The sequence below is a fragment of the Vipera berus genome (genome assembly GCF_964194415.1).
Source record: "Vipera berus genome assembly, chromosome: 1".
Taxonomy (NCBI): Eukaryota; Metazoa; Chordata; class Lepidosauria; order Squamata; family Viperidae; genus Vipera; species Vipera berus.
Window position 1 is genome coordinate 199,587,878 of NC_138202.1, and position 25,130 is coordinate 199,613,007.

The following is a 25,130-nucleotide window of genomic DNA, read 5'->3' on the forward strand; positions in this document are numbered from 1 at the left end:
AGAAGAGATGGCAAAATTACACAGAAGAACTATACAAGAATGAGCTTAATGTCCCTGATAATCACAATGAGGTGGTCACTGACCTCGAGCCAGACATCCTAGAATGTGAAGTGAAGTGGGCCTTAGAAAAGCTGAGCAACAACAAAGCTAGTGGAGGTGACAGTATTCCAGCTGAGCTATTCAAAATCTTAAAAGACGATGCAGTAAAAGTGCTACACTCAATTTGCCAGCAAATTTGGAAAACTCAACAGTGGCCACAGGATTGGAAAAGATCAGTTTACATTCCAATTCCAAAGAAAGGCAGTGCCAAAGAATGTTCAAACTATCGCACCATTGCACTCATTTCTCATGCTAGTAAAGTTATGCTTAAAATCCTACAAGCTAGACTCCAGCAGTATGTGGATAGAGAACTACCAGAAGTACAGGCAGGATTTCGAAGAGGCAGAGGAACTAGAGATCAAATAGCCAACATACGCTGGATCATGGAGAAAGCTAGAGAGTTCCAGAAAAACATCTACTTCTGCTTCATTGACTATGCTAAAGCCTTTGATTGTGTGGATCATAACAAACTGTGGCAAGTTCTTAAAGAGATGGGAGTACCAGAACATCTTATTTGTCTCTTGAGAAACCTATATGCGGGCCAAGAAGCAACAGTGAGAACTGGACACGGAACCACTGATTGGTTCAAAATTGGGAAAGGAGTCCGGCAAGGCTGTATACTGTCGCCTTGCCTATTTAACTTATATGCAGAGCACATCATGAGAAAGGCAGGGCTAGATGAATCAAAAGTTGGAATTAAGATTGCTGGAAGAAATATCAACAACCTAAGATATGCAGATGATACCACTCTAATGGCAGAAAGTGAAGAGGAACTGAAGAGTCTCTTGTTGCGAGTGAAGAAGGAGAGTGCAAAAGTTGGATTGAAACTAAACATTAAGAAAACCAAGATCATGGCATCCGGCCCTCTCAATTCCTGGCAAATAGATGGGGAAGAAATGGAGGTAGTGACAGATTTTATTTTCCTGGGCTCCAAGATCACTGCAGATGGGGACTGTAGTCAAGAAATTAAAAGACGCTTGCTCCTCGGGAGGAAAGCCATGGCAAATCTAGATAGCACACTAAAAAGCAGAGACATCACCCTGTCAACAAAAGTGCGTATAGTCAAGGCTATGGTCTTCCCAGTTGCAATGTATGGCAGTGAAAGTTGGATCATAAGAAAGGCTGAGCGCAAAAGAATTGAGGCCTTTGAACTCTGGTGCTGGAGAAGACTCCTGCGAGTCCCTTGGACTGCAAGGCGATCAAACCGGTCAGTCCTAGAGGAGATCAACCCTGACTGCTCTTTAGAAGGCCAGATCCTGAAGCTAAAACTCAAATACTTTGGCCACCTAATGAGGAGGAAGGACTCACTGGAGAAGAGCCTAATGCTGGGAAAGATTGAGGGCAATAGAAGAAGGGGACGACAGAGAATGAGGTGGCTGGATGGAGTCACTGAAGCAGTAGGCGTGAGCTTAAATGGACTCCAGAAGATGGTAGAGGACAGGAAAGCCTGGAGGAACATTGTCCATAGGGTCGCGATGGGTCGGACACGACTTCGCAACTAACAACAACAACAATCAAAGTAACTTTAGGTCTACACAGTGTCTGTTACTTTATCTGGTCAAACTTATAGAGCTGATGTAAATCTTACAAATCTAGACTACCATTAGAAGTTGCTTTGGGCAAATGATTGGGGAGAGGGGTTACAAGACAAGGAAGGAATAATAAATACTATCATTTGCATTTTTACTTTTATTGGAAGATCATTCCTGAATTTTGTGTCTTAAGTATAATCATATTGGTTATTGTGTAATTGGAAAAGGAGAGTGCCACTCACTACAGCAAACATTTCTTTTAGACAAACATGGATGTGATGTGTGAGGATAAAGGAAGATAGCTTTTGCCAAGAGAATTCAGTAGCTAAAACAGTTCATGGAAAATGAACCATATTTTCTCTGTGTGATATCATCCCCAACAGCTAAAAAAAAAGTCCTTTGCTCATGAGCCTTACAAAATGGAGATGGATTACTGCCATTTAAGGTAAATGGCACCAAAACTATTTCAAAAGATAACCAGGGAGGGAGGGAGGGGAAAATGCATGCAAGAAGAAAAACTGCCCGGCTTCCGGTTCCTGTTTTCCAGCGGAGCAGTCAGAAGATTCGGAATGCCGAACTCTTCAGCTGAAATTTCTTTTTGTTGGGGACCCTAAGGGGACAGAACTCACCCTGAAGGGGTGGAATGAAGGAAGAAAATCCCAGGGACTTAGGAGAGATGGCAGTCTCCCTGAACGGTCCAGGAGAAGCCTCCCAGAAACCAATAGAAGAAAAGGCTGGCTAACTCCATGTCCAGTCACAGCTGAAAATAACGGAAGTCATAAGCTTTTAAACTAAGCGGATTTTAAACAGCATGCTTGAATCTGGGTAAGAATATTGATTTTCTCTATCCTACCTATTTTCCTGAAGAAGAAAGTCCCAAAATATCCGGGGGGGGGGAAGGAGGGGGATTCTACTCCCTTCTTTTGGTTACCCGAAGCGGCGAAACTTACCCTTTAGAGAGAGAAAAAAAGACTAGAAAGACCTGAAAAATGAGCAAACGCTGACACCTACTGGTGGGTGAGGATTTTTTTTCTGTGACCCTCAAAGTTCTTTAAAAATGCAACTGTGTAAACAAAGTGAGAGTAACAAATCTGAAGCAATGAATACTTTACAAAAAGAAACATATGATAAGTGGCAACAATTTCAAAGGACAATGATTTTAAACCACAAAGAAATACAGAAGAACCTTGAGAGTATGAATCAACTTATCTCCAACTTAATTTCACTCCAAGAAATTTCCCAGGAAAATACAGTAGAGATGACTGAACATAATTCTGAGATAGAGACTTAAAGATGAAACTATATAAAATAAAAAAAATCCTGATTTAATTCAAATGGGAAATATTTTAACGCGTCCAAGCAACTTTGAAGATAAGGAAAAGAATGAGAAAAAATACTTTACAGGGAAACGAATGATGCAGCAAAACATACTGATTAAGAAAGGCAGTGGCCAGAGAAAAAAGATTAAAATGGAAATCAAGAAAATAGATGATGGGACTTACCAGAAAGAATACTTAAAAAGAAACATTTGTTTGAATATGGCTAAAAATGGAAAAACTTTGGAATATATAACTCTTAGAGAGATTTTTTTTGTTAACTAATACAATAAGAAACATTTGTTTGAATATGGCTAAAGAAATGGAAAAAGTTTGGAATATATTACTCTTAGAGGGATGATTTTTTATATATATATAATTAATACAATATGTTTTTTTTCTTTTTCCTTTGTGTAAAAAAAAAGTTGAAATGATTTAAACAAAGCAAACGTTTTAGTTATTTAAATGTGACGATAAGAAAAGCATAAAAAAACGTGTTTTGAATGAGAGTTAAGGGATTAGATATTAGATCTACTGAATGGAACGCTTAAAGTTTAAATAGATTAAATACATTCTCAGCTATAGTAAAAAAGAATAAGAAATTGAGGGAATAAATATGTATTAAATTAAGAGGGATACATATCTTCAGTCGTATGTTATTTTTTGTATCTCAGTGCTTTTTTCTTTGTGTTCTTTTTTCTTTCTTCTTTCTTCTTTCTTTCTTCTTTTTTGTCTCTCTCCTCTTTTCTTTTCTCTTTCTACTTTTTTACTTATTGATTAAGAAATATAAAAGTATGCGAGGGCTTATATGGAAAAAATAGAATTAAATCCACCAATGTAAAAGTAGTTAATTGTTGAGAAAATTGTCACTAGTAAGAATATTTAGAATTTGGGGGGAGAAATAAGCTGAAATAAGCACAGTAACAGGATTTATGATAAGGCAACTAAAATGACAAATAGGATTATTGGAAAAACTATATACTTAATTGTTGTTTATCAAAATAATGAGAATTGTTTTAATCTAATGTTTTGCAAAGAAAGATACTTTGGGGAAAGGGGAAATCAACTGAAATTAACATATGGAATATAGATTGTCTTATAAATGTTACCCAGACAACATACTGTTTACAAATTACTGAATGATTTATGTTATGTTCAAAAATACCAATAAAATATATACAACTAAAAAAAAGAAAGAAAAACTGCCCATTTTTGTTTGAAAGTGCAACTTCCCTCCCCAGGAGAAGAAAAACTGGATGTCTGTAGCCCACTATAAACAGGCAAAACTATCACTAAACCAGAGAATGGGACTGTAATGCTAGAGGGACAGCTTGTGGCTATCACTGTGTAACATCATCCTACTTCTTCGATTATTAGTGGCTTAATATAATAGCATATCTCAATTAGGTCATATAATCAAATCATATTGAAAGATTTATTTTTAGGGCAGTATTTTGGATTCATTGCCCAAAAGTCACTTTAGAACACACAGGGACACAATGGTGGAATCTGGAACTCCTTAAAGCAGCCATGCCTTCTTGCAGTCCTGATCAAAGAAGAGGTTGCTTTAAATAATTGCAGACAGATGTATGTTTGCATGCTTAGAGACACTGAAGCAACTTTTTGGAGCTGAGTCTGAATATTTGCATAGCTGTATTATGGAGGAAAAAAACCAAGAGGAATAAGAAATTGCAGACAGAACAGGATATTTCCTATTTCTGATGATATAGCTAACATGTAAGAACCCAGCAATGTTTAGGGATTCAAAATGCCCTGTTCTTTTTTATATGCATGCAATGTGTGCAGTTGGCCTTAAAAAAAAGGCAGAGGGCTTTGATTGCTCAGTTGTTCTCGTCAACTGGAAACCAAGTGGGAGGAAACAATGCTGAGTAACATAAGTTCTGGATTTGACCAAAGGTCTCTTCAACCCAGCATCCTGTTTCCACAGCATTCAATCAAATGCCTTTTTAGAAACCTTAGAATAGGCCACAAAGCCAAAATCCTTTCCAATTTTGTCTTCCAGCAATTAAAACTGAGTGGTTTCCTACTTCAGTCTTGGATGCAGTATGCAGTCATCATGTTGAGTCATCACTTATTTTTCTCCTTTTAAAGTCAATCAGGTTGGAAGTATAACTTTTACAATAGTAAGAATGATGGCATTAAAGATCACTTACCTTGGGATCGTTCTGTAAATGAAGATGGTGCAGAAGACTTCTCCGCCTTCGACTTTTGGCTAAACCATTATGGAAAAAGTGGTAGCCATCCTCCATAAAGGGAAGCTAAAAATTTTTTAAAAATGACATTGAAATCATTAGCCATATTGAATAAATTACAGTATATTTTCTATTCATGTAGCTAAACTTGCAATCATTAAAAGCATCTGACATTACCTTAGATACAAGAAAAGAAGAAATTTAAAAAAAATGTTGGCAAGCTTACTTTTACAAAAAAAATGAAAAATTATGAAAAAATGAATGTTGTAAATTTACCAAAAAGTATAGTTCAAAATGCAAAATATCTATAACTCTACAGACGTGCATTGTTAGGGCAACAAAGTAGTTTGCACCTGTATAAAATAGATAATCATGTGTTAAAGTGGAACTAATTTCTTCGTGACTTCATGGCCATGTCAATATAATTTTTCAGGAATACTTTGTCATTGCCTTCTTCCAGATTTTTTTTAAAAAGCTTTCCAAGTTACCCCACAGCCTTGGAATTTCTGGTAGTTTCCTATCCCATTCCTAACCAGGTTAAATCCTATTTAGCTCTTTTAGGGATCACCTAAGGTTAGCTTGATATTGTCATCTCCGTCTCCATAGTAAACCATTTCATAATTGGCATATTTTGCTCATGATCTAAAAGTAGAAGGGGAAAATAAGGGTAAGCAAGGAATAATGGTCCATAAAATTGCACACACTTTACAGTCATATTAAAGACTAGTCAGACAACTGTTGAAATTATACTGCAAATGCAAGTAGAGAAATAGGGAGCACTCCGGTGGGAAGGTAACAGCGTTCCGTGTACCTTTGGCGTCTAGTCATGCCGGCCACATGACCACGGAGATGTCCTCGGACAAGCGCTGGCTCTTTGGCTTTGAAACGGAGATGAGCACCGGCCCCAAGAGTCAGAAACAACTAGCACGCATGTGTGGGGGAACCTTTACCTTTACCTTTAGTAGGACTTTATATAGCAGTATTCCTCAGCACTAGAAGGCACTAATTTGGGGAAAGCTTCCACATAGTCATGTTGGTTTAAATGGCTCTCTGGAGACCAAAAAAGAAATCCTTAGTGAAGAGCAAAGGGTCAGAAGATCACATCTACCATGTCATCATTCCATCGTGAATTATCCTCTAGATCAGGGGTGTCAAACTCAATTTCATTGAGGGCCGCATTGCGGTTGCCCTCAAGGGGCCGGGTGGGTATGGCCAGGGTGGGCGTGGCCTACTGGGTGGGCATGGCTAAAGTGTGTATGGCCTACTGGGTGGGCATGGCCAGCTCTACATCGTTCACATCAAGGGTGCCTATGGGGGCCTGGGCAGGAGTGGGACAGATCTGAGGGTCTCTGGCAGAAGGAGGGTCTCTGGGCCAGGGCCAAGGCAGTGGGGGCCGTTCCCTCACTGTTTCCAGGATGGCCTTGTGGGCCACATGAAACCACTTCGCGGGCCGGATCCAGCCCCCGGGCCTTGTGTTTGACATGTCTGCTCTAGATGGCATCATTTGTATCATCTGCATAAAAAATCTTACAATGCATGTGATGTCATTTGGCTTTCTTCACCCACTGTGAGACACAGATGGTAGACAGGTGACTCTTTTCTAGCCCAACATTTTCTATCCATTTCTGTCCATCTAGTAGCTCTGCTTCCAGAATGCCATGTTGGAGGGCTGATGTGCATTCCTGCATGCAAGCATTGTCATGAGCCAGTTGAACATCTGGACTTATTCAGGAATGGCACATGTTAGATCATTATCCATGGATAGCAAGGCTTCTTCTTATTGTATTACTGTTGCTTGTAAGATCAGTCCATTAGTTAGCAACTACTGCTACTTTCTATAATTGAACTTGAAATGGCTGCTACTAAGTGGAACCCTTGAACAATCCTTTCAGCCATGAGCTGCCAGTGTAGATGGATGCTTTCTTACTGGTTGCTTTGGAAAAGGGCACCAGGGAAGGGTGAAATAAATCTGTATCACTTCTATTTCTCCCACCAAGTGACTTGTTTAAAAGATATTTTGTACAGGGAGACAGAGAGGAGAGAGGATCTAGGCTGATAAATTTGGGAAGTTACTACATTAGAAAGATAAATCAATGAATTTGTCTTGAGAAACTGCAGCAGAGAAAATCAGTACAAAATAACAGAATAAGAATGAGGTTTGGTAGATTGCATAAAGATGGGGAGGGAGGGGAATAGAGAAACAGATGAATTATAAACAATAAAATAACTTTATTGAAAAGCACTGGCTTCCTAAAAGAAATGAATATTTAAAGCAACTGCAACTGGCACCCATGGTTTAAATGAAATAGGATGATGTGAAGCATGAGAAAGTGAACAAATAGGAGAAATCCAGAGGTGGGACCAGCCTCAGTCTAAGCTGTTCTAAGTTTCGTAGCTCAGAACAGAGAATTTGGGCGATATCCATATTCTCCCTTTTATTAGAATAATAGGAGGTTTCCTTTCTTATATATTTAAATCATTTTGAATGTCAGGTTTGAATGAACCTTATTTTATAAGTCCCATAGCGTATATATATATGTGTGTGTGTGTGTGTGTGTGTGTGTATTGTAACCATTATATAGACTGTAAATGTTATCAGTCCCACAGCATTTATGTAGACCAGACATGTGCAACCCATGGCCAAAGCTGCACGTGGTCATGGACAGCTAGTAATGCAGCCTCACAAGATACCGGTAATAAAAATATGAAAAATAAAGGAGTTTGTTATAAAATATGTACTATCATTAATGGATATAAATATGCAACCCAAAACAATTCCTCTTCACTCATTGTGGCCCAGGCAAGCCAAAAGGTTGGACAATTATGATATAGACTATAAATGTGTTGCAGATAAATCTTCCTATACTATTGGTGGTTTATATATTCCTCTACTATGTCTGTTAAAAAGGAATTATATGTGAATCTTGGGAGGTATCTCATGTTTTACAGCTCCAATAGAGCAAGGTCTGCAGGATTTTAGTCTATAAAATTTGATGCCAGCTGCCTCCTCTCGCCCAATCTCACCCTCTCTAAACTTTGACTCCCAAAATACCAAGGTCCATGACTTTTGGACAAACAAGCAAGAATTCACAGGCTAACTTTAGTATAGTGGGTTGGGCATATGTTTGAGAAAGTACTTTACTTCATTTTCCCAGAAGGCAACTAGGATTCTCTCAGATCTGCCTCTATTCAAAAATCTACATTTGGGTGCAAACATAGATATAATAGTGTCATAAGCCCCAAATTATCTCCTTCTAAAAGCACCAATCCCAGGCAGAGCATCACTGGAATTTCTACGCTTTGAAGAAATAGTGTTATTCGTGATATTTCTCATAATTACAAATGTATTAATCAGTTATTTTGCTGTGTTAACTGGAAAGTTTTATTTATCCTTGGAATATACCAGATGTTCAAGTCAATGAAAGGAGATCCTGTAAGATATTCCCCTGAAAAACTGTCTACAGGCAGAGAAGTTTAGCCTGTATTTAGCCTGTATTTATGCTACATTTGTTTGTCTCTTTATTAATTTGTGTGGCTGCCGTCTCAGTTTCACGACTCTGGGCAACTAAGAATTTAAGAACAGAACCAAAACAAAATTAGGTCAGGCTTTGCATTTTTTTGTGTGAACAAGACAAATGTTCGATGAACAAATCTTTTCTAAAGCTAGTCTCTCTTGACATTTCAAAGAGTAAAAGCTGGGTTGTTGGACCCACACTGTTGACGCACATCTTTTAGATAGGCGGACAAGGTTGAGAGAGAAAGCATGTGTATTCTTCCATGAGACTGCTCTGACAGAACAGTTTCATCTGTGCTGAACACCTTGGTGCACATTCTTATTCAGAATAATTCACAACTGCCTGCCTTAGCTGCTCCTCTCCATTTTTATCAGTGTTATTCTGCAATCTTCTTTCAAATCATGACAATAAAAAGGACAGTGACCTACTTGGGCTACCTCCTAATGAAATGCTCCTGATCTTTTTTATACAATGAGAAATGTGGGAGGCAGGGATTAATGCGGTTGTACTGTACTGTGCGAAAGGATTAGTTTTAAAAAATACATTGGCACATGTCCTTTTTGGTACCTCTGAAAAGCCACAGGGGTCTTTCCAATGTTTCCATTCTTTATCGAGTCCCTCCAGTTATCACAACACCAATGCAAGACTGCCTTTGACATTGTCAGCCATTGTTCTATAACTGGCTGCTTTCTTTATATAATTATCATTTTAGACCAGGGGTCCTCAAACTTGGCCACGTTGTGGACTTCAACTCCCAGAATTCTCCAGCCAGCCAGTGGCCAAGTTTGAGGACCCCTGGTCTAGACTTTGTTCAATGTCATGCTTGGTTCTATATCATAAGAGGAAGAGGATATCTATATCCCTTAAACAGGATAATACTTCATGCCTCAATTGTAGTCACGCTTATCCAAGAAAGCTTATGCATTATCTGCAATACAGTTGATGCCCTTTAAGATACCAGAAGACTCTATTATGTGTTTCCACAAACTATTATGATGCTGAGTCTCTGAAAAGTGTTAAATATCTTGGGATTTAAACTAGAAGTGTTTAAAAATACACTTATGTCTGTCTTTAGTGATGTGTTAAATCCAACAAACAGGCTTAATTGAATAATGTGAACAGGCATTTTTTTTTAAAAAAAGGTCAAACAGATCTATGGCCAGTCAACATACTGCACTGCTTAATCAGGCAATTAGCTCTTACTATTGATTTCTGCCTAACTGGTTAAATCTAGTATGGTTGCATGTGTGTTTTAATTAATTAATTAATTAATTAATTAATTTTCTTTGATTCAGTTTTATTGCACTTTAGGTGTCATTACATTGCAACATTCTACCTTTATGAATGCAAAGCCTTGGAGAAAAATTGGGAAGGCACTTAATGTATAGCTTAATCCACGGGTCGGCAACCCGCGGCTCCAGAGCCGCATGTGGCTCTTTCAGCCGTGTCCTGCAGCTCCCAGTCCTCTGCCATGTGCAGTCCCCTCCCCCCAAAAAAGTTCAACCAATCAATTCAAACTTCTCACGAAAAACAAAAATCTCACGAATTGATTGATTGAACTTCTTTGGTTTGTGGGAGTGCTCACAAACATCTTTTCTTCTTCGGACTGCACGTGGTGGCAGCAGAAGAAGAGACGGAGGACTGCTGGAAAGAAGGTGTGTGGGTCGATCAGATGGGGTGTAGGGGGGGGACGCGGAGGCTGATTGAATGCGCGGGTGAGGCAGAGGTGCTGCTCGGAGCTGGAGAGGAGGCTGGGCAGATTTCCTCCACCTTGCCAGGCAAACGGAGGCTTATCAAACATGCACGCGAGGGAAAGGTGCTGCTCAGGGCCAGAGGGGAGGCCGGGCAGATTTCCCCCGCCTTGCCAGGCAAATGGAGCCATGGCTCTTTTCAGCAGGCAGAAGCAACCCCAATCCCACTCTCCTCCTCCTCCTCCTCCCCTTGGAAGAGCTGCGGGGCTCAGGAGCCTCCCCCAATGGCCTCCCCACCCATGAGGGAAGAGATGCAGCAACTGGATTGACGGCGCCTCCTCCTCCTCCTCCAAAGTTGCACCTCCTGGCTCCGAGGGATGGAGGCAAGCTGAGAAACCGAGCTCTGCTTTGCCTGATGCTTACTTTTGCTTTCCAAAGTGGCCTCGGCATCACCTAGCCGGCACGCTTGCTCGCAAGGTGCTCAGCCTGGATCAGCTGATGGGGAGGTCGTGCGTCCTCCTGGCCTGTCTGCTCTCCTCACTCCCGCTCTCCTCCGGCCTGACCCGCTGCCCCAGTTGGCATGCTTGCATATTCCCCCCCCTCCCCAAATAATTAAATAATTAAATAGCAAAGGCTGATTTCACAGGTTGTCTAGCTAAAAGGGAGGAAAGAAGCTGGGCTGGAGCACCCTGGAAAGGCAAGCAGGCAGCGCTTCTGCACAGGCTGGTTGGGCTTTCGGCAGGTTTTGCTTGCAATTAAGACAGGGTGGGGTTTTTTGGCTCAGGGGAGGCTGGGGGGAGGGGGAGCTGCTTGTGGGGGCACGTGTCTGCTCACATAAGTGCGAATGTGTTTCTTTTGCATGGAAGCTGCTTTGCTGAAGGTTATATCTTCTTTCTTTCCTTCCTTCCTTTTTTTCCACGTTCTTCCACACCCTCAGCCTTCCATCCTTCCGAGGTAGGTAAAATGAGGACCCAGATTGTTGGGGGCAATTAAGCTGACTTTGTAATAATGCCGCTTGGGGCGGGGGGGGGGGCAAAGCCCTAATAAGCAGGCATATACATAGAATGAAGGCTATTGCTAAGCACATTGATCTGTGCTTAGATTGTAAGCCACCCTGAGTCTTCGGAGAAGGGCGGGATATAAATGGGATTAAAATAAATAAAAAATAAATAAAAATAAAACACGCCCGGCCGCAGCGTGTCAAGCAGCAACTGTTTTCTTTCTTTCTCTTTATTTTTCCTTCCTTCCTTCCTTCCCATGCCTTCTTCCTTTCTTGTCTTCCTTCCTTCCCTCCCTCCTTCTTTCTCTCTCTCTCTCTCTCTCTCTCTCAGTAAGCAAGTAAGAAAAAAAATGAAATCCAATCAGGAGCATTCATGAGGGAGGGTAAAATAAATTCAATTAGGTGATGAGAAAGGTGGAATTGAAGTCCCCATCCCTTTTCTACATGTGTCAAGTGTGTGAGCCACACATTGAAAACGGGCAGGGCTTAAGTCGCAAAGTTGCAGCTACTATCTTGATTTTTTATATATATATATATACTTTCTCCAGGTGGACACTTTCTGAATCCAATGTCTTGTTTCCACTCTAAAATAGCTAAGCTGACCATATTTTCAAGCAGACCAAAAGCCAGGCTCAGTGGTTTCTGCAAAGAAAACTAGAAAAGGCAGGCTTTGCCTGTTCTTTCAAAATTGCTTCACTTTCTGTCTACAGATTTTACACAAAGGGACAGGTTGAGCTATCTGGCCAACCTTTCTCCCACTTGATTTGCGAATGGTTTGGCACAGTCTTTCTTGGCAAGCAAATGGTTCAAATAGTCTGATCCCGTTTACAGCTTGAAAAATGTTCCTGAAGATCAACCCAAAGATTCATGAAGAATGATTTGAAAGTCTAAATTGTTCCAGTTTCAGTGGCATTGATTATTCTTTCTTAAGGAAGGCAGCCATTAAAATCTAATTAAAATGCGCACTTTAGAAATTGGTGGTTAATGGCTCAATTAGTTATGTCAATCAAACAGGAACTGTTTATCTCAAGTTTTAGATTTTTCAGGGCTGATTTACACCAAAATCCTGAAAGGCAATTTGAAGTGAATGACGCTTTATGATACATTTTAATTACTCATAAAAAGCCAAAACACATGGAGGCTTATTCAGAAGTGAAGACATTCTCACACACACACACACACACACACATATATATATATGTGTGTGTGTGTGTGTGTTAAATGCTTGTTAACTATTTAGATGGGACAAATCTTTATTTCCTGTTTCAGCCTAACCGAAGGCCATCGACAGGCAGTAGTCACAACAGTGACAGCTCATATTTGTATATGTATATGTATATGTATATGTATATGTATATATATATATATATATATATATATATATATATATATATATATATATATATATATATATATATATATATATATATATATATATATATATATATATAAAAGGTAAAGGTTCCCCCGCACATGCGTGCTAGTCGTTTCCGACTCTAGGGGCCGGTGCTCATCTCCGTTTCATAGCCGAAGAGCCAGCGTTTGTCCGAGGACGTCTCCGTGGTCATGTGGCTGGCATGACTAGACGCCAAAGGCGCACGGAACGCTGTTACCTTCCCACCATAGTGGTCCCTATTTTTCTACTTGCATTTTTACATGCTTTCGAACTGCTAGGTGGGCAGAAGCTGGGACGAGTAACAGGCGCTCACTCTGTTACGCGGCACTCGGGATTCGACCCGCCAAACTGCCGACCTTCCGATCGACAAGCTCAGCGTCCTAACCCACTGAGCCACTGCGTGCCTTCAATATATATATATATATATATATATATATATATATATATATATATATATATATATATATATATACACACATATACATATACATATACATATACATATACACACACACACACACACACACACACACACACACACATATATATATATATATATATATATATATATATATATATATATATATATATATATATATATATATATATATATATATATATATATATATAGTGTTTGTTAAGTATTTAGAATACCTTGCTAGGCCCCCAAGCACGGGACAAATCTTATTTCCTGTTTCAGCCTAACCCAAGGCCATCCACAGGCAGTAGTCACAGCAGTGACAGCTCAAAAAATTTACACACACACACACACACACACACACAGTATTACCACCTTTTTTATACCACTGATAAGCAAGTTACACTAATAAGCAAGTTACTCGATGGGTGTTAAGAACATTGGCATTTCTGAAAGATGACATCAGCAAGAGCAAACAGTGGTCGGGGCCTAGCAAACATTATATATCACACCTTATACTATCCAACCACAAAAAGTTAGAAATGGTAGGCCGAAATTTTATTTTAAAACATTTAGGTGTGTTGTATTTCTCAGTGTTGTTAAAATCAGTCATTGTTTAATAGATTGTTTAACAAGTATTGCAAAGCTCAGATTTTTAAAAAAACCTTTGACCATGAAGTTCCCAGGATGAACACAGATCAGTCATGATCTTTTGGCCTAATTACCTCACAAAGATGTTGTAAGGTAAAGGAAAAGGAGAGCAAAACCTTGCATATAATTTTGTGATCTTTGGATAAAAATGTAATAAGCCAACAAATAAGGGCACAACAACTACCAAATAAACTAGTGGCAGCTATTTCATGGTTATTAAGAAGAAAGGGAATTCTAGCCATAGCTTTTGAAGAAGTATAGAAAATGAAGAATGCAAAGAGATATAGGATAGGGAGAAGGCAAAAGAGAAGTGTGACAGATAGATGGCTGGGTGGACATGAAATCTATTGAAGACCAATATAAAATATTTAGAATGAAGAATATAAATAACTAATCAAAGTGGGCAATTCTTCTCCTTCTTTTCCTTTCTCTTTCTTCTTTTCATAGTGGGAAAAAAAAGAAATAACTATAGCATTGTTGGTAAAGGAAAAAAAACCCAGAATGCAATCTAATTGAAACATATTCAAGGTCTTGATTAAACTATAACTAGTGCCAATTATTTTATTTGATGCTATCAGTTACATTTCAGATAAAGAGGGAATGACATCAATGAGATGAACACCATCTCTGCATGTATCTCTGTATTTATCATTTTGGAATGGTCACAAGGCCACTCCACAACGTTTTATATATGATAACAGTAGCGAGGCTTTTATGTGCACAAAGGTGGCAGGGCATGCAATGAAAGAATAGAGGGTTAAATTGATGGAATTGGCAGAGATGACAAAATTGATACCTCTGATTAAAGAAAATACTGCATCCAGTTTTGGTCACCACATTGCAAAAAAGATGTTGAGACTTTGTAAAATGTGCAGAGAAGCGCAACTAAGATGATTAAAGGTCTGGAGACTGAAACATATGAAGAACAGTTGCAGGATTTGGAAATGGCCAGTCTAGAGAAAAGAAGGACTAGGGCAGGGGTAGGCAACCTTGGCTCTTTTATGACTCATGGACTTCAACTCCCAGAATTCCTGAGTCAGCTATGCTAGCTCAGGAATTCTGGGAGTTGAAGTCCATGAGTCATAAAAGAGCCAAGGTTGCCTACCCCTGGACTAGGGGGACATGATATCAGTATTCCAGTATTTGAGAGGCTGCCACAAGGAGGAGGGGGTCAATCTATTTTCCAAAGACAAGAAACAATGGATGGAAAAATAATCAAGGAGAGAAGCAACCTGGAATTAAGGAGAAACTTCCTAACAGTGAGGACAATTAACCAGTGGAGCAGCTTGCCTTCAGATGTTGTGGGTGCTTCATCACTGGAGGTTTTTAAAAAGAGACTGGACAGCCACTTGTCTGAAATGATATAGGGACTCCTCCTTGAGCAGGGGGCTGGACTAGAAGACCTCCCAGGACCATTCCAGCTTTATTCTGATTGAAAATACTTTGACCAATTTCTATTTGAAAGCCACTTTTGGACTTTTTGTAAGGAACAGAGAGAAATGAAACTTTGATTTGAGGATTTGAGGATTAGAATTATACGTTGTTATAGAAATAACACAGGCTATTGTTAATTTTAGAGTTGGATGCATTTTTATATCTGTACCAAAGAAAGTCAAAAGTCATTCATTTTCTTCTTTTCTTTTTCTTATAACACCTGCATCTTGGTTTCTGTTTCACTGTTGTTTTCAATTCTCTTTCTTTTTGCTCATTTGTTCTTTATTTGTGCTTTTGAAATTTAATAAAATTACATTTTAATAAAAGAGCCACCCACACAACACCAGAGGAAATATATTCCCTAAAGGAGGAAAAAAGAGAACAGAGACATGTTTCAGTTATTCATGTTCACCTCCATGTTCAGTTGAATATATATATAGAAATGATGGACATATTTTACATTCCGATGCAAGACATTTTGCCAGAATAAGGAATGCTATGATCTGTGTCCTTGCTCAGGCTGTTTTCAGGTGCTATGTGTTGATAGGCAACTTTTCCTGATCCTGTTTCTTTAAGACTGGGTGGACTGCCCTTCAAATGGAGAACATCTTCAAACATAGGCTCAGCTTCCCTAAAATAGGATACCTTGCATGTTCCCTCTTCTTAAGGTGATTAGCATCCTGCTTCCTACTGCCAGAGCAGGAGAGGGTAATTGTGGCCTGTGATACACACACACAGCATTCCAGTGATGTTTTTGGATGCTCTTCATCTCATCTGACTCACATCATTAAAAGTCAGCAACAAACACTGATTGCCAATGGCAATTTCTCTCTCCCCCCCCCCCCTTGTTTCTGAGATATTAAATACATGAATTAAGTTTTTAAGAGGCCTACAGTGTGTTATTTCTGTATTCTCTGATCCCTAAACCTGTTTTGAAGAACCAAAAATTTTAGTCCTGCTTGAAAGACAAAAATAATGGATGGGAAAAAAATATTTACTCCATTCTAGGAGAATGAGTGAACTCTTCCAGAGAGGGAGAGAAGAAAATAAACATACTGATACAAAAGAAGACTCTAATGAAGAAGCCATTTTTAGCAAGAGGAGCATATGGTTCCCAAGAACAAAAAAAAATGCCAACCATGATATTCTCCCACCTCATGGCTCAACACCAGCTGTGCTGTACACAGAACGTGGTTAATTATTTAGCTAACTAAAGCAAATGTTAACTCCAGAAATAGGTCCTGTACTCACTCTTCTCACACACACATAAAAAAAATGGATAGTACTTTTTTTTTTTTGCTTGATGCATCCCAGGAAGCTTCAAAGGCACTCAGGATTGAGACCACCCAGAATATTTAGCTCTCAGTTACAAATTGTTGGTTTTCACACATTCATGGAGAAATACTGTCTGACCTTGGCAATCTAAAAAGAATCAAACTTTTGTCTTATCTAGAATGTGACAAGGACTAGATGCCTGTTCAAGGGATGAGTCCTTCTGGATAAGACTACTGTTCTGATCAGCTCATAGTATTCAGGACCAGAAAAATAAGCTCACATTCTAAAGGAATGCTGACAGGTTTGTTTGACTAACTGCTCTTTTGAGTTGCTAATTTTTAGGCCCTTCAACAGCTCAGGAAAAAAATGTTCCTGTCACCACCTGGATTCTCTTTCTATGGAATCTATCTGCAAGGGGCATAAGCAAAATTGAGGCACACCATTTTTCTACATCTAAATCACCAAAGGTACCAAGAGGAACTTTTTCCCATGGAATTTTTTGAAAATGGTAAAATGTGGACAGCCAGGAATGCTTCAGAGTGATTGAAAGATGTGGAATGTGTGTGTGTGTGTGTGTGTATGTATATGTATATGTATATGTATATATATATATATATATATATATATATATATATATATATATATATATATATATATATATATATATATATATATATATATATATATATATATATACATATACATATACATATACATATACATACACACACACACATATATAAAATATATATAAAAATATATATTTTTATATATATATATATATATATTTTAAATATATATAAAATATATATAAATATATATAAAATATATATAAAATAAACCTCTAGTACCTACATTTTCCAGCACCCATGACAACGCAAAGCAATCGGAAACCCCACCAAGAAAAAAAGAAAGAAAAAATTCTTGGCCACTCTGAGCTTCAGGAAAGCATTGAACTAAACCATAAAAAAAGTCATACTGGAACTTTCAAATCCAGCAAGGAACATGAATGGAGAAAGTGCAGTCAGTTAAAAGAGCCTTGGTGGAGCAGTGGGCTAATGCCTCCTTAAGTAACACCAGCTGCCTGCAATTAGTTCGCATCCCACCAGGCTCAAGGTTGACTCAGCCTTCCATCCTTCCGAGGTAGGTAAAATGAGGACCCAGATTGTTGGGGGCAATTAAGCTGACTTTGTAATAATGCCGCTTGGGGGTATGTGTGAAAGCCCTAATAAGCAGGCATATACATAGAATGAAGGCTACTGCTATGTTTGTAAGCCGCCCTGAGTCTTCGGAGAAGGGCGGGATATAAATGGAATTAAAATAAAATAAAATAAATTTCCCTATCATCTATTGACATACTTGCACTAAGCCATTAACATACATTCTTCACTCAAAACTTACATCCCAAAATTTGAGAAAAGTGCGGAACATAAATCACCAGCATAAATCTTCAGCACAGATTCTTTATAATATAACTTTGACAGCCTTCCTGCCAGTAAGCTCCTGGTAAATAATTCAAAGCATATTAAATAATACACGGCTAGATTCCCTTTGTTTCAGTCTGATAAATCTCAGTGGAAATAACAACAAATCTCCCTGCACTTCAGACAACTAAAACAGTAATGATATAAACTGTGGTTGATCAGTCCTCTTTTAAAAAAGAAGTCAGGTTGGCCTACAATCACCCATGTCATTATCAGCCCCATCAGTGTCTAAGATGGTGTAAAGCCAGTTTTCACTGATGCAACAATCGGCTAGATGTTTCATTGCAATTCTACAACTTTTAGAATTCCTTGGAATTTCTGACTGTCAATACACTTGAAGATACGATGATGGCATCAAGCTTGGTGCAGAAACTACTGCAGTGCTTACAAACCAATTCTTTTTATTGGGTGAATTAGATGCAGAGCATAGATCAGAATCAAGCAAACATAAACAGAAGGGTATTTTATGGAGTTGTGCGTGATTTGAGAGCATGAGGAAATAAATTCTCTAAATCACTCCTCTGGAAGCTGAGTCTTATTGGCCTGAAATGGATTCCAGTGAATATGATTAACCAGACTAATATAAACAACAATTCTATCTCCCAAAATTGTAGTAGGACTCTACAAGCATATTTGCAAAGAGACTGTTTTGCAACAGTCAGCGCTCAGCACAGTTCCTTCTGGCAGGAAACAGCATTCCTGTTTCATTTACCCTTTTCATTGCTAAAACCAATTTCCTTTTTAAAGGACCAGGGAGTTTCAGGGGAAGGGCAATAAATTTAGACCAGTTCCAAGTTTGGTGTAGGTGGTGTCAAATTAGCAGCATGCTGAAAGATTAGGGGGAATGGATTTGGGAATCTTGTTTGCAATCCTACAGTTCCTTCACCTTTGGGCAGGGTTAGAGAGTTTCCATCACCAGATTTTCCTTGTGATTTTGGGACTGTCTTTCCAGTCTGGACAACTGAAATGGGAGCTATAGTCTTCTCTTCTTTCTTTGAGGTATCAAAGACAAGAAAATTATTATCCATACACATATCATATTTTTTCCATTCTGGAGTGAATAAAGTCTGTACACAAACACTGAACACAATTCTTTTGATTTAATTGCCTCTCTATATATATGTGTGTGTATATCACAGCCCTTGAACTGAAAAACCAGTGCTTCTTTTTCTTCCTAATCTTTCTGGAACTGTGGAAGTGGAAATAGTTGGCTTACAGACGATTCTGAGCATACCAACTCCATTTTCCCAATTCACTAAAAATCCATTTACAGTGATGGATCAGTGGTATGGGGACATTTCTTACTTAGGTCAATGCAAAAGAATCATTCCAACTACCTTGTTAAGGGAGGGGCAGATGTCATCACCCTGCATTGCTGGTTGCCAATTGTTGCCAATCTGTTACTTTTTGCAGAAACTATATTTGTGAACCCCTTCATGGATTACTGCCTTGTCGTGGCGAAGGGGCTTGCGTAATTCAATGAAGCTATGAGCTATGTCGTGCAGGGCCACCCAAGACGGAAAAGTCATAGCAGAGAGTTCTGACAAAACGTGATCCACTGGAGAAGGAAATGGCAACCCACTCCAGTATCTTTGCCATGAAAACCCTATGGACAGTACCAAAAGGCAAAACGATATGACGCTGGAAGATGAGCCCCTCAGGTCAGAAGGCGTCCAATATGCTACTGGGGAAGAGCAGAGGGCTAGTACTAGTAGCGCCAGAAAGAATGAAGCGACTGGGCCAAAGCCGAAAGGATGCTCAGCTGCGGATGTGTCTGGTGGTGAAAGGAAAGTCCAATGCTGTAAAGATTTTTTCTCCATAGGAACCTGGAATGTAAGATCCATGAATCAAGGAAAGCTGGACGTGGTCAAACAAGAGATGACAAGACTGAACATCGACATCTTAGGTATCAGCAAACTAAAATGGACAGGAATGGGTGAATTTAATTCAGATGACCATCAGGTATACTACTGCGGGCAAGAATCCCTCAGAAGAAATGGAGTAGCCTTCATAGTCAATAAAAGAGTAGGAAAAGCAATACTGGGATACAATCCTCAAAATGACAGAATGATCTCAGTTCGAATCCAAGGCAAACCATTCAATATCACAGTAGTCCAAGTCTATGCCCCAACCACCAGTGCTGAAGAGGATGAAATTGACCGGTTCTATGAAGCCCTACAGCACCTTATAGAACTAACACCAAAAAATGATGTCCTTATCATCATGGGGGATTGGAATGCTAAAGTAGGAAGCCAAAAGATAACTGGAATAACAGGCAAGTTTGGCCTTGGAGTACAAAATGAAGCAGGGCACAGGCTGATAGAATTTTGTCAAGAGAATATGATGGTCATAGCAAACACTCTTTTCCAACAACCCAAGAGACGGCTCTACACATGGACATCACCAGACGGTCAACACAGAAATCAGATTGACTATATGCTCTGCAGCCAAAGATGGAGAAGCTCTATACAGTCAGTAAAAACAAGACCAGGAGCTGACTGTGGCTCAGACCATGAGCTTCTCATTGCAAAGTTTAGGATTAAACTGAAGAAAGTAGGGAAAAGCGCTAGGCCACTCAGGTATGAATTAAATCATATCCCTGTTGAATATACAGTAGAGGTGACAAATAGATTTAAGGAATTAGATCTGATAGACAGGGTGCCTGAAGAACTATGGACAGAGGTTCGCAACATTGTACAAGAGGTAGCAACCAAAACCATCCCAAAGAAAAATAAATGCAAGAAAGCAAAATGGCTGTCTGAGGAAGCTTTGCAAATAGCTGAGGAAAGGAGGGAAGCGAAAGGCAAGGGAGAAAAACATAGATACGCCCAATTGAATGCAGAATTCCAGAGAATAGCTAGAAGAGATAAGAATGCCTTCTTAAATGAACAGTGCAAAGAAATAGAAGAAAACAATAGAATAGGGAGGACCAGAGATCTCTTCAAGAAAATTGGAGAGATGAAGGGAACGTTCAATGCAAAAATGGGCATGATAAAGGACCAAAATGGCAGGGACCTAACAGAGGCACAAGAGATTAAGAAGAGATGGCAAAATTACACAGAAGAACTATACAAGAATGAGCTTAACGCCCCTGATAATCACAATGAGGTGGTCACTGACCTCGAGCCAGACATCCTAGAATGTGAAGTGAAGTTGGCCTTAGAAAAACTGAGCAACAACAAAGCTAGTGGAGGTGACAGTATTTCAGCTGAGCTATTCAAAATCTTAAAAGATGATGCAGTAAAAGTGCTACACTCAATTTGCCAGCAAATTTGGAAAACTCAACAGTGGCCACAGGATTGGAAAAGATCAGTTTACATTCCAATTCCAAAGAAAGGCAGTGCCAAAGAATGTTCAAACTATCGCACCATTGCACTCATTTCACATGCTAGTAAAGTTATGCTTAAAATCCTACAAGCTAGACTTCAGCAGTATGTGGATCAAGAACTACCAGAAGTGCAGGCAGGATTTCGAAGAGGCAGAGGAACTAGAGATCAAATTGCCAATATACGCTGGATCATGGAGAAAGCTAGAGAGTTCCAGAAAAACATCTACTTTTGCTTCATTGACTATGCTAAAGCCTTTGATTGTGTGGATCATAAAAAACTGTGGCAAGTTCTTAAAGAGATGGGAGTACCAGACCATCTTATTTGTCTCTTGAGAAACCTATATGTGGGCCAAGAAGCAACAGTGAGAACTGGACACGGAACCACTGATTGGTTCAAAATTGGGAAAGGAGTCCGGCAAGGCTGTATACTGTCACCCTGCCTATTTAACCTATATGCAGAGCACATCATGAGAAAGGCAGGACTAGATGAATCAAAAGTTGGAATTAAGATTGCCGGAAGAAATATCAACAACTACTCTAATGGCAGAAAGTGAAGAAGAACTAAAGAGCCTCGTGTTACATGTGAAGAAGGAGAGTGCAAAACTTGGGTTGAAACTTAACATTAAGAAAACCAAGATCATGGCATCCGGCCCTCTCAATTCCTGGCAAATAGATGGGGAAGAAATGGAGGTAGTGACAGATTTTATTTTCCTGGGCTCCAAGATCACTGCAGATGGGGACTGTAGCCAAGAAATTAAAAGACGCTTGCTCCTGGCGAGGAAAGCCATGGCAAATCTAGTCAGCACACTAAAAAGCAGAGACATCACCCTGTCAACAAAAGTGCGTATAGTCAAGGCTATGGTCTTCCCAGTTGCAATGTATGGCAGTGAAATCTGGACCATAAGAAAGGCTGAGCGCCAAAGAATTGAGGCCTTTGAACTATGGTGCTGGAGAAGACTCCTGCGAGTCCCTTGGACTGCAAGGAGATCAAACCAGTCAGTCCTAGAGGAGATCAACCCTGACTGCTCTTTAGAAGGCCAGATCCTGAAGCTAAAACTCAAATACTTTGGCCACCTAATGAGAAGGAAGGACTCACTGGAGAAGAGCCTAATGCTGGGAAAGATTGAGGGCAATAGAAGAAGGGGACGACAGAGAATGAGGTGGCTGGATGGAGTCACTGAAGCAGTAGGCGTTAGCTTATATGGACTCCAGCAGATGGTAGAGGACAGGAAGGCCTGGAGGAACGTTGTCCATAGGGTCACGATGGGTCGGACACGACTTCGCAGCTAACAACAACAAAATATTTGTGAAAGATTTTTTGTTGAAATTTTAAAAAGGCAAGGTTCGTACTAGTGCGGGGTCTTTATTATTTCCACCCCATATCCAATTTTTCCTTCCAGTAATGGGCATATAAGAGTAAGGAGACCTTTTTATTCAATGTTGATCTTTAACTACCATAAAATACAATGGAATTAACATCTATAACATAAAACAAGGTATTTCTAAAACTATAATTTATACATTATTAATTTACAGAGATATAGTAGAAGTCATGGATTTTAAAAAAGGAAGAGAGTGTCCTCCATCTGATATAAATAACTAAGGTCTCCCAGTTCAGAATAAGGGGAAAGTTTAGTAACAAAACATTGCCCACATATGCCTCTGTAAAAGAAAGGAACAGACTGATAGTTAATACCAATTAATAAATGACAGCTATTTATTGCTCATATAAATTGAGGTTAATCTTATGCATACTGATAAACTACTATTCCTTTATTACATCAATTGTGTAAAATAAACAGATCCTTTTAATTAATTTTCCTGCAGGAACCATTTGACCTTTGAATAGTACTTTTCTACATCCCTCCATCCGACCATCCAACCATCTGTTATTACTTTTATTTTTATTTTTATTGTTTTAAAGTGACAGAGCTAAAGAAAGATGAAGACGGTAGGTAAGAAGAAAGATTCTCAACTCATTTCTTAAGGGCAAAATGCCAAGTATTTTATCTACCAAGCATCATAAATATTTAATTAGCTGAATTGCTCACGTGAATATAATCCATAAAAAATGGAATACATGCTAAATAACTCTGCTTTTCCCTCTGCATTGCTGTTCTGTGAATAAATGGCCCAAATTAAATAGAAGCTCCCTGGTAGGCAGGATTTCTACAGAAGTGCAGTCCTACATCTTAGATATGCCCATGAGAAGAAGGTTGCGCAGGCATTCCAAAAGGTCAACTCTTTGAACATTTGGCTCCAACGGTGGATAACCAGATACCTATGAAAAACTTTCAAGCAGGACAGAAGGACAACAGGGCCTCCTGCTTATGAACTAGAGGGCACCAGGCCGAGGAAAGCAGTGCAAGGTCATAATTGACCATTTATAATTCCACCCAATCATAGTTTTAAGTTTGGAACAATCCCTGTTCCAAAATGGGAAGGATTTCAGGGTGGACAAAAAGGAAGGTCTTCTTCATGCAGCTTACAACTGATTCATGAAATACTCTGCCATAAGATGCTGTGATGTTCAGTGACTTATGTGGCTTTAAAGTACAGGAGGAGAGCAAATCAATCCGAAGAAGAGAGTGAGCCATCAGTGGCTATTAGCCATGATGACTAAATGGGTTTGCTATGTTCTAGGACAACTTACATCTAATTATCAGTTGCTGAGGAGCAAATAGTGGATGTGCAGAAGTATACCGAAGAGCAAGACCAGTTTTCAAAAACAACTATCTATCCTGTAGTAGGAAAGGGATCCCAGACAAGATGTATCTTGCTTTTCAAGTATTCTCATTTTTATTCCTGGGAATGCAGCCTGAATGCTTGATGTTAAATAAGCAGAGTCCCAAATCTTTCCAATAGCAGGCTATCCCCGGAGATGCTTGACTCATGTTCAAAAAGCAGCACATCAAATAATAATGCAATTAGGCACTGCACAGAGGGGATTAGTTTTAGCATGAATGTGCAGCCTGTTTTTTTATCAATTTGAAAATGAGCTAAGATTTATGCTTGATAACCTACCTGCTCATTCTTCTCAGTTGGGCTGTAGTCTTCTGCCTTGGTCTGACCCCTGATGGCATTCCTGATACTAAAAGGCTTTTTGGGTGATTTAACATATCTAAAAATATATATCCAAACATATAACACTGGTAGCTATATGTTGGAAGAAGGCAAGCATCTTAACACATTGCAATCTGTTTTAACAACTGAGATTCTTTTAGCAATTAGCGAAAAAATTATTTTGCAGCTAAAATATTCTCAAGTGTTCCCTCTCCACTTTTTTTTAATTAGAACCGAGTGAATCATGCTAAATAATTACTTATTATATTGCCTTTGTGGTTTTGTGTGTGTGCATGTGTGTGTGTGAATAAGATTTATTTCTCTCAGGGGTGTTATATTCCATCCTTTTTGACATTAAGGAGCCAAAATTTTCCTATCATCAGACATACCTGCAAGATTTTTTTTAAACCCACAGGGAGGGAGAGAGGAAGGAAGAGGTTTTTCAGATGCATTTTTCAGGTGCAAAAAAGAAAAAAAAGATAGTAGAATGGCTTTCCAAATTTTGGCAGTTGGAAAGTCCATTTGGAATATTTTAAGTATTGTTCAAACTTGCAGGGTTTGATTCCCATTATACCTGCACAAGCTTGCAGGGGACAGTAGCTGTATCACAACTGCTGAAGATCTCTGCCTTGCATAGGTTAAAATATATTTATGAAAAGCGGCATATTTAAATATTGCTTAACCCTATACCCATTACATCCTTAGTTTTATTCAT

General features: G+C 39.2%; 1 protein-coding gene across 1 annotated transcript in view; it reads right to left on the reverse strand.

Annotated features, from left to right (window-relative positions):
• Nucleotides 1-25,130, reverse strand: part of PCSK2 (proprotein convertase subtilisin/kexin type 2) — a 118,930-nt gene that overhangs the window by 88,079 nt on the left and 5,721 nt on the right. The window contains exon 2 of the mRNA XM_081345971.1: nt 5,122-5,226. Within this exon, the coding sequence (XP_081202097.1) occupies nt 5,122-5,226 (105 nt within the window). The remainder of the gene's footprint in view (nt 1-5,121; nt 5,227-25,130) is intronic.